General features: G+C 42.6%; 1 protein-coding gene and 12 non-coding genes across 13 annotated transcripts in view; 12 read left to right on the forward strand and 1 right to left on the reverse strand.

Annotated features, from left to right (window-relative positions):
• sema3h (sema domain, immunoglobulin domain (Ig), short basic domain, secreted, (semaphorin) 3H) overlaps nucleotides 1-9,602 on the reverse strand; it is a 180,098-nt gene extending 170,496 nt beyond the window's left edge. Inside the window, exon 1 of the mRNA XM_053424349.1 lies at nucleotides 8,987-9,602. Within this exon, the coding sequence (XP_053280324.1) occupies nucleotides 8,987-9,086 (100 nt within the window). The 5' untranslated portion in view covers nucleotides 9,087-9,602. The remainder of the gene's footprint in view (nucleotides 1-8,986) is intronic.
• trnar-ccu (transfer RNA arginine (anticodon CCU)) lies at nucleotides 545-617 on the forward strand. Its single transcript has one exon. It is a non-coding gene; the product is annotated as a tRNA-Arg (tRNA).
• On the forward strand, nucleotides 771-842 carry trnad-guc (transfer RNA aspartic acid (anticodon GUC)). The gene has a single exon. It is a non-coding gene; the product is annotated as a tRNA-Asp (tRNA).
• trnav-cac (transfer RNA valine (anticodon CAC)) lies at nucleotides 918-990 on the forward strand. The gene has a single exon. It is a non-coding gene; the product is annotated as a tRNA-Val (tRNA).
• trnav-aac (transfer RNA valine (anticodon AAC)) lies at nucleotides 1,300-1,372 on the forward strand. Its single transcript has one exon. It is a non-coding gene; the product is annotated as a tRNA-Val (tRNA).
• Nucleotides 2,114-2,185, forward strand: trnad-guc (transfer RNA aspartic acid (anticodon GUC)). The gene has a single exon. It is a non-coding gene; the product is annotated as a tRNA-Asp (tRNA).
• Nucleotides 2,261-2,333, forward strand: trnav-cac (transfer RNA valine (anticodon CAC)). Its single transcript has one exon. It is a non-coding gene; the product is annotated as a tRNA-Val (tRNA).
• On the forward strand, nucleotides 2,698-2,770 carry trnav-aac (transfer RNA valine (anticodon AAC)). Its single transcript has one exon. It is a non-coding gene; the product is annotated as a tRNA-Val (tRNA).
• Nucleotides 3,484-3,556, forward strand: trnar-ccu (transfer RNA arginine (anticodon CCU)). Its single transcript has one exon. It is a non-coding gene; the product is annotated as a tRNA-Arg (tRNA).
• trnad-guc (transfer RNA aspartic acid (anticodon GUC)) lies at nucleotides 3,710-3,781 on the forward strand. The gene has a single exon. It is a non-coding gene; the product is annotated as a tRNA-Asp (tRNA).
• On the forward strand, nucleotides 4,083-4,154 carry trnad-guc (transfer RNA aspartic acid (anticodon GUC)). Its single transcript has one exon. It is a non-coding gene; the product is annotated as a tRNA-Asp (tRNA).
• Nucleotides 4,230-4,302, forward strand: trnav-cac (transfer RNA valine (anticodon CAC)). Its single transcript has one exon. It is a non-coding gene; the product is annotated as a tRNA-Val (tRNA).
• On the forward strand, nucleotides 4,667-4,739 carry trnav-aac (transfer RNA valine (anticodon AAC)). The gene has a single exon. It is a non-coding gene; the product is annotated as a tRNA-Val (tRNA).
• Nucleotides 9,603-12,770: the final 3,168 nt, after the last annotated feature.

Raw genomic sequence — 12,770 nt, forward strand, 5'->3', positions numbered from 1 at the left:
AAGAGAGACTACAGCTGTTTAATACAGTACCTCCTTGACAGCGTAGATAGAGACTGTCCTGCTTGTGTTTCTTAAAGTTGTTCATTTCCAATCCAAAATGGTTCTTTTTTTTCTAACTGATTAAGGGAGATTTCTGTTATTTAACCTCTGTGGGTCAGCCACCTACACTTCAGTCCTAAATCTTTTCCCAGACAAGTCAATTCCCAACCACACCCCAAGTCCTGTGACTCTAATGATTCACACAGTATCAAGTTGGGTCTATGACTAGTAGGTAACCATAGCGTTCACACCTCAACTCGGGAGACCCCAATGACCCAAGAGCTGTTCGAGGTGTTAATGACCTATCTGTTTAACCCAACGACTGTCAACACAAAGACCTTAAGAGGTTAAATACCTGAACGCTTCCAGTTAGAGGTGAACAAGCCTTTTGGATGAGAGGCAAAATGTCTACAAAAAACACAAGCAAACCAAGTTGCCTATGCACATATCACTCTATAGCGCCATGTTTTCAAGAGAAATTAGGTGGAAAAACGAATCCAATCGGGCCCCAGTGGCCTAATAGATAAGGCACTGGCCTCCTAAGCCAGGGATTGTGGGTTCAAGTCCCATCTGGGGTGATTAAGAGCAGAGTGGCGCAGCGGAAGCGTGCTGGGCCCATAACCCAGAGGTCGATAGATTGAAACTATCCTCTGCTAACAATAATTTTGCCAGGAAGTGATTGAGGCAGTTTTTTGATTGGGTGGACTTGGTCACATGGCACCTCTCACCTCTCCTCGTTAGTATAGTGGACAGTATCTCCGCCTGTCACGCGGAAGACCGGGGTTCGATTCCCCGACGGGGAGTATAAGTCTTTAACCTATTTAATCAATATTTACTAATGTAACACCATCCGATCACGACCTACTGCTGTCGACTCAGTTTCCGTAGTGTAGTGGTTATCACGTTCGCCTCACACGCGAAAGGTCCCCAGTTCGAAACCGGGCGGAAACACTTATTCTTTGTTTTCACTTGCTTGACAAGTGCCGTCAACGTTAGCTCGTCACTATAGCTGCTAGCTTGTAACATATGTCATCCGTTAACAGGCACAAAAAAAAGCTTGTCATAGTTATAGTGGTTGAACGAGCCTGTATCAGTACATTTATAAAACATGATATAGCTGCTATCACATGTTCGCCCTTATGATGACCAGCCAACAGCGGGTAGCATGTAGCATGTAGACTAGATCAAAAGCTGGAGCTAACCAAGTATTGTTCAGCTTAGACCAGCCGCTCCGCTGTCTGTCTTCCAAAGTCACAATCAGTTTCCGTAGTGTAGTGGTTATCACGTTCGCCTAACACGCGAAAGGTCCCCGGTTCGAGACCGGGCGGAAACAGAGGTTTTTCTCCTGGAGCTCACCAGAGGGTTCAAGACCCATCTGGGGTGATTAACAGCAGATTGGGGCAGCGGAACAAGCTGGGCCCATAACCCAGTGGTCGATAGATCGAAACTATCCTCTGCTAACAATGTTTTACCAGGATGTGATTGTCAGTAAATATTTCACAAAGAGAGACTACAGCTGTTTAATACAGTACCTCCTTGACAGCGTAGATAGAGACTGTCCTGCTTGTGTTTCTTAAAGTTGTTCATTTCCAATCCAAAATGGTTCTTTTTTTTCTAACTGATTAAGGGAGATTTCTGTTATTTAACCTCTGTGGGTCAGCCACCTACACTTCAGTCCTAAATCTTTTCCCAGACAAGTCAATTCCCAACCACACCCCAAGTCCTGTGACTCTAATGATTCACACAGTATCAAGTTGGGTCTATGACTAGTAGGTAACCATAGCGTTCACACCTCAACTCGGGAGACCCCAATGACCCAAGAGCTGTTCGAGGTGTTAATGACCTATCTGTTTAACCCAACGACTGTCAATACAAAGACCTAAAGAGGTTAAATACCTGAAAGCTTCAGCCTGTATGGGTTCAAGTCCCATACAGGGTGATTAATAGCAGCGGATGCGTGCTGGGCCCATAACCAAGAGATTGATAATTTCCTCTGCTAACAATTATTTTGCCAGGATGTGATTGAGGCAGTTTTATTATTGGGTAGGCGTGGTCACATGGCACCTCTCACCTCTCCTCGTTAGTATAGTGGACAGTATCTCCGCCTGTCACGCGGAAGACCGGGGTTCGATTCCCCGACGGGGAGTATAAGTCTTTAACCTATTTAATCAATATTTACTAATGTAACACCATCCGATCACGACCTACTGCTGTCGACTCAGTTTCCGTAGTGTAGTGGTTATCACGTTCGCCTCACACGCGAAAGGTCCCCGGTTCGAAACCGGGCGGAAACACTTATTCTTTGTTTTCACTTGCTTGACAAGTGCCGTCAACGTTAGCTCGTCACTATAGCTGCTAGCTTGTAACATATGTCATCCGTTAACAGGCACAAAAAAAAGCTTGTCATAGTTATAGTGGTTGAACGAGCCTGTATCAGTACATTTATAAAACATGATATAGGTGCTATCACATGTAGCTTATTCATATTATCTTATGATCAAGGCCACTATGAGCTTGAATTAGTGCAGTTCGCCCTCATGATGACCAGCCAACAGCGGGTAGCATGTAGCATGTAGACTAGATCAAAAGCTGGAGCTAACCAAGTATTGTTCAGCTTAGACCAGCCGCTCCGCTGTCTGTCTTCCAAAGTCACAATCAGTTTCCGTAGTGTAGTGGTTATCACGTTCGCCTAACACGCGAAAGGTCCCCGGTTCGAGACCGGGCGGAAACAGAGGTTTTTCTCCTGGAGCTCACCAGAGGGTTCAAGACCCATCTGGGGTGATTAACAGCAGATTGGGGCAGCGGAACAAGCTGGGCCCATAACCCAGTGGTCGATAGATCGAAACTATCCTCTGCTAGCAATGTTTTTACCAGGATGTGATGTCAGTAAATATTTCACAAAGAGAGACTACAGCTGTTTAATACAGTACCTCCTTGACAGCGTAGATAGAGACTGTCCTGCTTGTGTTTCTTAAAGTTGTTCATTTCCAATCCAAAATGGTTCTTTTTTTTCTAACTGATTAAGGGAGATTTCTGTTATTTAACCTCTGTGGGTCAGCCACCTACACTTCAGACCTAAATCTTTTCCCAGACAAGTCAATTCCCAACCACACCCCAAGTCCTGTGACTCTAATGATTCACACAGTATCAAGTTGGGTCTATGACTAGTAGGTAACCATAGCGTTCACACCTCAACTCGGGAGACCCCAATGACCCAAGAGCTGTTCGAGGTGTTAATGACCTATCTGTTTAACCCAACGACTGTCAACACAAAGACCTTAAGAGGTTAAATACCTGAAAGCTTCCAGTTAGAGGTGAACAAGCCTTTTGGATGAGAGGCAAAATGTCTACAAAAAACACAAGCAAACCAAGTTGCCTATGCACATATCACTCTATAGCGCCATGTTTTCAAGAGAAATTAGGTGGAAAAACGCATCCAATCGGGCCCCAGTGGCCTAATGGATAAGGCACTGGCCTCCTAAGCCAGGGATTGTGGGTTCAAGTCCCATCTGGGGTGATTAAGAGCAGAGTGGCGCAGCGGAAGCGTGCTGGGCCCATAACCCAGAGGTCGATAGATCGAAACTATCCACTGCTAACAATAATTTTGCCAGGAAGTGATTGAGGCAGTTTTTTGATTGGGTGGACGTGGTCACATGGCACCTCTCACCTCTCCTCGTTAGTATAGTGGACAGTATCTCCGCCTGTCACGCGGAAGACCGGGGTTCGATTCCCCGACGGGGAGTATAAGTCTTTAATCAATATTAACTAAAGTAACACCCAATGACCCATGAGCTGGTGGAGTTTTCAACGACCTATCTGTTTAACCCAACGACTGTCAATACAAAGACCTAAAGAGGTTAAATACCTGAAAGCTTCAGCCTGTATGGGTTCAAGTCCCATACAGGGTGATTAACAGCAGCGGATGCGTGCTGGGCCCATAACCAAGAGATTGATAATTTCCTCTGCTAACAATTATTTTGCCAGGATGTGATTGAGGCAGTTTTATTATTGGGTGGGCGTGGTCACATGGCTCCTCTCACCTCTCCTCGTTAGTATAGTGGACAGTATCTCCGCCTGTCACGCGGAAGACCGGGGTTCGATTCCCCGACGGGGAGTATAAGTCTTTAACCTATTTAATCAATATTTACTAATGTAACACCATCCGATCACGACCTACCGCTGTCGACTCAGTTTCCGTAGTGTAGTGGTTATCACGTTCGCCTCACACGCGAAAGGTCCCTGGTTCGAAACCGGGCGGAAACACTTATTCTTTGTTTTCACTTGCTTGACAAGTGCCGTCAACGTTAGCTCGTCACTATAGCTGCTAGCTTGTAACATATGTCATCCGTTAACAGGCACAAAAAAAAGCTTGTCATAGTTATAGTGGTTGAACGAGCCTGTATCAGTACATTTATAAAACATGATATAGCTGCTATCACATGTAGCTTATTCTTATTATCTTATGATCAAGGCCACTATGAGCTTGAATTAGTGCAGTTCGCCCTCATGATGACCAGCCAACAGCGGGTAGCATTTAGCATGTAGACTAGATCAAAAGCTGGAGCTAACCAAGTATTGTTCAGCTTAGACCAGCCGCTCCGCTGTCTGTCTTCCAAAGTCACAATCAGTTTCCGTAGTGTAGTGGTTATCACGTTCGCCTAACACGCGAAAGGTCCCCGGTTCGAGACCGGGCGGAAACAGAGGTTTTTCTCCTGGAGCTCACCAGAGGGTTCAAGACCCATCTGGGGTGATTAACAGCAGATTGGGGCAGCGGAACAAGCTGGGCCCATAACCCAGTGGTCGATAGATCGAAACTATCCTCTGCTAGCAATGTTTTACCAGGATGTGATTGTCAGTAAATATTTCACAAAGAGAGACTACAGCTGTTTAATACAGTACCTCCTTGACAGCGTAGATAGAGACTGTCCTGCTTGTGTTTCTTAAAGTTGTTCATTTCCAATCCAAAATGGTTCTTTTTTTTCTAACTGATTAAGGGAGATTTCTGTTATTTAACCTCTGTGGGTCAGCCACCTACACTTCAGTCCTAAATCTTTTCCCAGACAAGTTAATTCCCAACCACACCCCAAGTCCTGTGACTCTAATGATTCACACAGTATCAAGTTGGGTCTATGACTAGTAGGTAACCATAGCGTTCACACCTCAACTCGGGAGACCCCAATGACCCAAGAGCTGTTTGAGGTGTTAATGACCTATCTGTTTAACCCAACGACTGTCAACACAAAGACCTTAAGAGGTTAAATACCTGAAAGCTTCCAGTTAGAGGTGAACAAGCCTTTTGGATGAGAGGCAAAATGTCTACAAAAAACACAAGCAAACCAAGTTGCCTATGCACATATCACTCTATAGCGCCATGTTTTCAAGAGAAATTAGGTGGATAAACGCATCCAATCGGGCCCCAGTGGCCTAATGGATAAGGCACTAGCCTCCTAAGCCAAGGATTGTGGGTTCAAGTCCCATCTGGGGTGATTAAGAGCAGAGTGGCGCAGCGGAAGCGTGCTGGGCCCATAACCCAGAGGTCGATAGATCGAAACTATCCTCTGCTAACAATAATTTTGCCAGGAAGTGATTGAGGCAGTTTTTTGATTGGGTGGACGTGGTCACATGGCACCTCTCACCTCTCCTCGTTAGTATAGTGGACAGTATCTCCGCCTGTCACGCGGCAGACCGGGGTTCGATTCCCCGACAGGGAGTTTAAGTCTTTAATCAATATTAACTAAAGTAACACCCAATGACCCATGAGCTGGTGGAGTTTTCAACGACCTATCTGTTTAACCCAACGACTGTCAATACAAAGACCTAAAGAGGTTAAATACCTGAAAGCTTCAGCCTGTATGGGTTCAAGTCCCATACAGGGTGATTAACAGCAGCGGATGCGTGCTGGGCCCATAACCAAGAGCTCACCAGAGGGTTCAAGACCCATCTGGGGTGATTAACAGCAGATTGGGGCAGCGGAACAAGCTGGGCCCATAACCCAGTGGTCGATAGATCGAAACTATCCTCTGCTAGCAATGTTTTACCAGGATGTGATTGTCAGTAAATATTTCACAAAGAGAGACTACAGCTGTTTAATACAGTACCTCCTTGACAGCGTAGATAGAGACTGTCCTGCTTGTGTTTCTTAAAGTTGTTCATTTCCAATCCAAAATGGTTGATTGAGGCAGTATGATTGAGGCAGTTTTATTATTGGGTGGGCGTGCTCACATGGCACCTCTCACCTCTCCTCGTTAGTATAGTGGACAGTATCTCCGCCTGTCACGCGGAAGACCGGGGTTCGATTCCCCGACTGGGAGTATAAGTATGGAGGACCATGCATGACATAAGTATAAATAAATAAAAAAGGAAATAAATAAATTAATACAGAAATAAATAAATATGTTAATACCAAAAGAAATGTCTTAAATATATTTGCACATTTATTTATTCCCTGATACATTCATTTTTCATTTGCAGTGTCCTTATGCTAATGAGAAAGGCGGGCCTAACCGCAGTCTCAGTTGAGCCAGTTCACACTTAAAATGAACTAGTTCAAGTTCAGAGGGTTAGTTAAGGTTATTTTTTATTGGGATGATTTAGCTGTCAGTAGTCCTGACTGTGAGCGTCACGTCTGGTGTTGTACTGAGCACAAGGAGCGAGCCGAGAGGAGAAGGAGGAAACAGAAACTCCAGCTCGTTACAAACCACCTGCAGCTTCTGCTCTGATCATGAAGCAGCTGATCTCTGAGCAGATGTGACCAGAGAAACAATATTTTTCATCACTATTTTACTGTTTCAATGCTCCAGGTAAATCAATTAGGGTTTTTTCGGCAGTACAGCTTTATATATTCGCACCTTAATCAAAATTGGCTGAAATAATTCACTTAAATGTCAGACTCAGCCATTTTTACTATTAATTATTATTAATTATTATTATTGGAAACAACATGAATCTCCCTCAGGGAGTGAGAAAGAGGACACACATGCCAGCACACACACAGAAATAATGATGGCCACGGAGTTCAGCATAAACTCAATATTCATCACACATGTTTGGTTCTCTTTCCAAAGATGAGTATACTGGCCCCATAGACACACACACATGCAAACCACTGTGGTTCAAAGAAATGAGGAGTCGCCTCAGCACAACACACACAAAAAAGAATGAGGTGAACAGGGATCATGTATACGTGAACATGTATGCTTATGCCCGCAACGTGATGTAAAAACAAACAATAACACATACAATACACTTTCATCCGCTTCATACGTACAATCACAAACATACAAGCACACATAAATACAGGCTCAAAAACAGAAAAACCCATACGCATAGCTACTTAAGCAGCTCTTCACATTTTCACATTCACATTTGATTAGACCTAAATTTCCACCTGGGACAATCTAACAATGATTCTCATCTCCTTCACTCTGTAAATTCTAGGTCATGATTGGTCGACTCCAGCCTCATCACATCTACTTCACAGACCCTTTGTGTTTCAGCTTATGTAAGCACATGTAATCATTTGGTTTCTTACTCTATTGTGCCTCTGGTACACGTGATAAAGGGACTTGAGATTATCTTGTCGTAACTAAAGGCCTGGATGCCTCATAAAACACTTTGACTTCAGAGGAGATTCACCGTAAATAACGTTGAAAAGGCAAAAAATCTTGTTTTAATAAAATATTTGCAGATATCTTCTTCCCCATTACTTTTTGAATGTTGTGTTTGTTGCCCCTTAACAACAGAACATCTATCATGGGACGAAGTTCTACCCTATTTGGAGGAGCAGACTGCTTGTGGACAACTCAGAGTGTAACAATACAGTGTCAGTCACACAACCATCATGTTCTAATCTTCTACAGTGAGGCAAACTCCAGCCCATTTCTGCTTCCACAAGGTTAAACCTAATGCCAACAACCATTAGAACTTGTGTTAGGCCACTGCGCCCTTTAGGAGGACAGTCGACTCAAATTGCTCTAATAGACATAGACATCTTATTTCAAAACCTGAGGGGGCATTTGTGTTGTCAAGAAGTCCTTTTGTGACATGGAAGCTGCCTTTGGGTGAAAAGCTTAATTGTAATTAAAAGCTTTGCAGCTGCTGTGGAGAAACATTGCTACTGTTATCGATACATTTCAGCCAATTAAGATCTGCCAGGGAAGTTGTGAATTGAATTCATATATATTACGAGGATCTTGTTTCAACCCCAGGTTGGCTTATTTGAAAGAGAAAGAAGTAGGTAATGCTAAAATTACTGCCTAAGTTAGGTTAGTAAACCTTGACTACCACAAGCCGTCTGATAAAATGGTTCGACTTCAACCAACTGTCCTTTCTGTATTTGGCTGCACTGTTTCCCTGTGCAAAAAAATCTTATTAACGACATTTCATGTGCACTGACCTTTAGCTTTATTTCTATAGGAATTAATTGACATACTATAATCTGGCTAAACTGTCTGAGCAACCTTTAGAACTGCCTTAAGTAAGACACAACCAAACCTAAACAAATTTTACAACTGTGTTATAGAGTCAAAACAACTCTAATTAAACCATCTCACACCAGAGCTCCAGAAATCACGGCAGGCCGGGGCTAAAGGCAAGACTGTGATTGATGTTTAAGAGAGCTGATTGCAAAGATGCAAGAAGTGGGGGAGGCAAGTGGAGGTGCAGAGAAGAGAAAGGTATAATTTGTTCACCACATATTGAACAACAGTATGTGGGCATTAACAGGAGAGGTAAGAAAGAAAGTGAAAAATGAGAAGCAATGTGTGATTCCCGTCACCTGTGTGTGTGGGTGTGTGTCTGTATGTGTTTGTGGGTGCGCGTGCATACGTTTGTGTGTGAGTGAGAGAGATAGAGAGAGAGATGAGCAGCAGATGTATTAGACATTGAGAGCAATAAGGCTTGATTACTAAAAACCGAAGAAGATAAGAAAATAAATGTTGCCTCTTACCGGAGTGTGTGAACTGCAGTCTTGGCTGAGATGCTCTCCATGCCTCCGTTAAGGTGGACCCGAGGTGGGCGAGCAGAACCGCCGCTACAGGCAAAAACATCCTTTCTCCTCACTAGCACAAACAAACAGTCCGAGTGTGAGTCCAATCTTACAAATTCAGGCTACCAACGAGTGCACAGGCAGTTCCCGTCAAAATCTCAGCGTTGCATCCGGGGCAGTGGTGAATCAAAAGTTGCACCTACACAGATATTCACATAAATACACACTCAGTCCAAAGTGTTGCACTCTTAAAAACACAGCTTGAATCTAACTAGAGTCCAAGTCACAAAGATGCTGACTCCAAACACTCTCACAGTCCAAGTGTTTCAGGCTTGAGTATAAGTCCAGATCCTTCAAATAATTCAGCACTCCTAACAGCAGCACTCACACACACAAGTTTGCCAGTTTATATTTTTTGAAGGTGTGTGAATGTGTGGGCTTCAGAGATGGAGGGGGAAATGTATTCCAAGAAAAAACTAAGTCGTCTCTCCGCTGCCTCCCCACAGCTTGACAGCTCTCTTCTGTTCTGTCTCTCGTCCCAGCTCCTCTCTACATGTGACTGCTCTCTCTCACTCTCACTCTCTCTCTCTCTCTCTCTCTCTCTCTCTTGCTCTCTCTCTCTCTCTCTCTCTGGGAGGCGGAGGGAGCGAGATCTCAGATCATTGTGGCCACCGTGCGCACACACACAAACAAAGCACGCACGCACGTCTATTCACTCCGAGAAAAAACCTAGTTAAAGTGGAAATGAAAGAGACAAATGAGCTTTCATCTTTGTTCCCATCTTACTCACTCACAATCTTTTTTCACTCTTTCCTTTCGCCACACTTTTTTTTTCTTTCCGCGACTTCCTTTCTATCTTTATAATTTATAACACTTTAACAAAAGACTCACACACAATGAAACAAACTAAATGAGTCAAACCTGATCAGGAAGAATTAATTAACGAGAGAGAGGGAGACGAATAAAAATCAAACAAAAACTAAAGTATGTGTTTACATTCATACACATTACACATGTATAAGTATTAACTGTATTGTCCAGTTGAAAATACATGTTTTCAGGTAGATCAGAGCTCAGGTGCCCAACCACAAACACTTACCACAGACTGGCCATAAGCGAAGCCACTACGTCCCTACATCAACACCGTGTGCATGTTGGTATATATAGTCCGGGGCTAAGCCATGAAGTGAATTAAGACCAGGAGTAAAAGAAGGATCTCACAAACAACTCCAAAACAAACGTCTTAAGTCTCCTTCCTCCCTCTCATTATTCTCTCCGTTTCCACTCCTAACCCAAATGCAATCATTAAAGCTGTGCCTTCTCCAGTGCTCTGTTGTTTTCATTAGATGGCGGCTCACTGGGGCACAGCAGCGCCGGCTCAATTTTTCACCAGCTCAAGTTCAATCACAGGCTAGTGGGGACAATTTATTCATTCTCCGGGATAAATAATGAATTTAGGTTGCGTGCAAATGAACAAGTATATGATCCCTCCAAGGATTTCTCATTCGTAGATAAATTATTCTCCACATTTGATTGTTGTTGTATAAACAGTGCTGTTTTTTTTAATACAACCCAGGAGTTTAATTACATTATTAGATGTACTGTAACCTGGTGTTAACAAAACCACATATAGCTTTTAATTTGATGAGGGGGAGTCTGGTCAAAACCTGCTTGATAATTAACTAGTCTTAACAGAAGAAGCAGAAGCTGGTTAAACAGACTGTCTAACCCTGATCCTGCGATGTTACGATGTCCTGCTTGAGTGACCTGAAACGTTTAACATTAAACGATATGTAAGTAGTCATTTTTAGTAGTAGTATCATCTTTAATACTTATCTCTCACTACTAGAGCGTCTCTCTTTAAGACAAACTAGGATCATCTAGGATCATCTTTCAACCAGGCAGTGCAGGTCGCAACGGGACCTTGTTCACAGCTATTTTCTTTGTTACTGTGATCACTTCCAATACTACACATCCAGGTCAGGTCATGTACTGATTTTATACAATCTAGTGACACGAAATGTATCAAATCCATTGCAGGAATTTACCACAAAACACCAAACAAAACTTGTGCATTTAAAGCTGCAAATGTAAATATTTTATATTAATACTAGAGCTCACACGTGTGTTTTATCAGTTGGTTATGAGACAGTTAAAAACAACTTAATTTAATGCAGACTACTCCGTGGAAACGTGCTGAGCCTGCCCTGCCATTATTCAACAAGGATTGAAAGGTTCAGACAATGTTAAATCTAAGAACAGAAGTTCTTTAAAATAAAGTTATTTTATGTTTCCTGTTCAAAATAGGAGATGTGATTAGGAAAAACTGAAGTGCAAAGGTTGAAACTGCAAAAAAAATTGATGTACTGGATTTCTGCAATAACACTACAGTCATCATTGGAACATGTGAGTTGATGAGTCACTGTTTGCTGCCTCCTGATGCATGTTTTATAATCACATGGTTGTTAGTGACTAGTCATTTGATCTGTCCAGGGTTTCTGCAGGTTTAAACAATTTCTATTTAAAACTCTTTAAGACCAAAATGAATGAACTTTTAAGATGTATGTCAAGTATGACAGTGACAGACGGAACAGTCCCAGAATAACTTACACTTCCCCATAATAAATGATTAGGTGAAGTAACTAAGATGAGAATAACCCTTCAAATGCCACGATAGCATACAAACTACAGAGAAGCTGAGTGTAGTGAATTATGATCAGCGCAGTATCAGCAGACTGTTGGTTATTAGGTCATGTTGGTCTTGTTAGTCGTTTTAATTACAGTGATTTAATCGCTGAATCCTTGGAAAGAACTAGAACACACACAGACACTACAAACTATGAATAATGCCAAAATATTTTTTCGAAAAAATATAATTTCAGAGCTTTATCCAAGTAAATGTTATACGTATTTTGCCAACTCACCACATACATTATTTCAAGGGGCTTATGATGGAAGGGGCATTGAATTAAACATTATTTAGACCTCGCTTAAATTCTTTAAGACTTGGTTTATGATATATTGACATATTTAAGGTTTTTTAAGACCTAAAATTCAGACGATTCAATCTTAGACGTTTTCAGACCCCACTGACAACTCGTCAGTCAGAGCCAAACAAAAATGGTTCACAAGCATTTTCACAGTCTTTACCTCAGACATAGGCTCTTGTTGGGGGTTGGGTCTATGGACATCCCATCTCTTAGGAGAAGAGAAAATTGGAGAATACAGAGGCATCAGACATAGATCTAGCACCTTGTTGTGAGTTTCCAAACTGAAAAATATCCCTTCCATCTTGACTTTAGTAGGGACCTCGTAAACTCTGGGGTCATTAAGACAGGAAAATCACAAGCTTGAGGCCAAATGTGCCCGATGAGTCGGCTCGTTAATTACAACTAATGACCTCCCAGCAAGCTGCAACAAAAAGCCTCTGATTTCTCTTTTCACGAGCCATGTCAATTAGTTAAATAGAGTGTGCACTGTGGCTGCTGAGATCATTACTGCTCTCAGATCCTGCCGCTGCCATTCTCCATCAAGTGAACACACACCCATTAACACACGCACATTCCCTGTGTTTCATGAGCTGAGTGAGGAGGATGCATAATTTAATGAGCACTGGTCTGGTTCATCTCTTTGTTCTTATTGTTAAGTCTCATGAGGTTGTGCCCTCTTTTCTTTTCAGGCTGATATTAAGCCTAATGTGGCACTAATTCACTGTGTGTTTGATAATCAGCGTCTGTCTGGATGT

The sequence above is a fragment of the Pleuronectes platessa genome, chromosome 6 (assembly GCF_947347685.1).
Source record: "Pleuronectes platessa chromosome 6, fPlePla1.1, whole genome shotgun sequence".
NCBI classification, from domain to species: Eukaryota; Metazoa; Chordata; class Actinopteri; order Pleuronectiformes; family Pleuronectidae; genus Pleuronectes; species Pleuronectes platessa.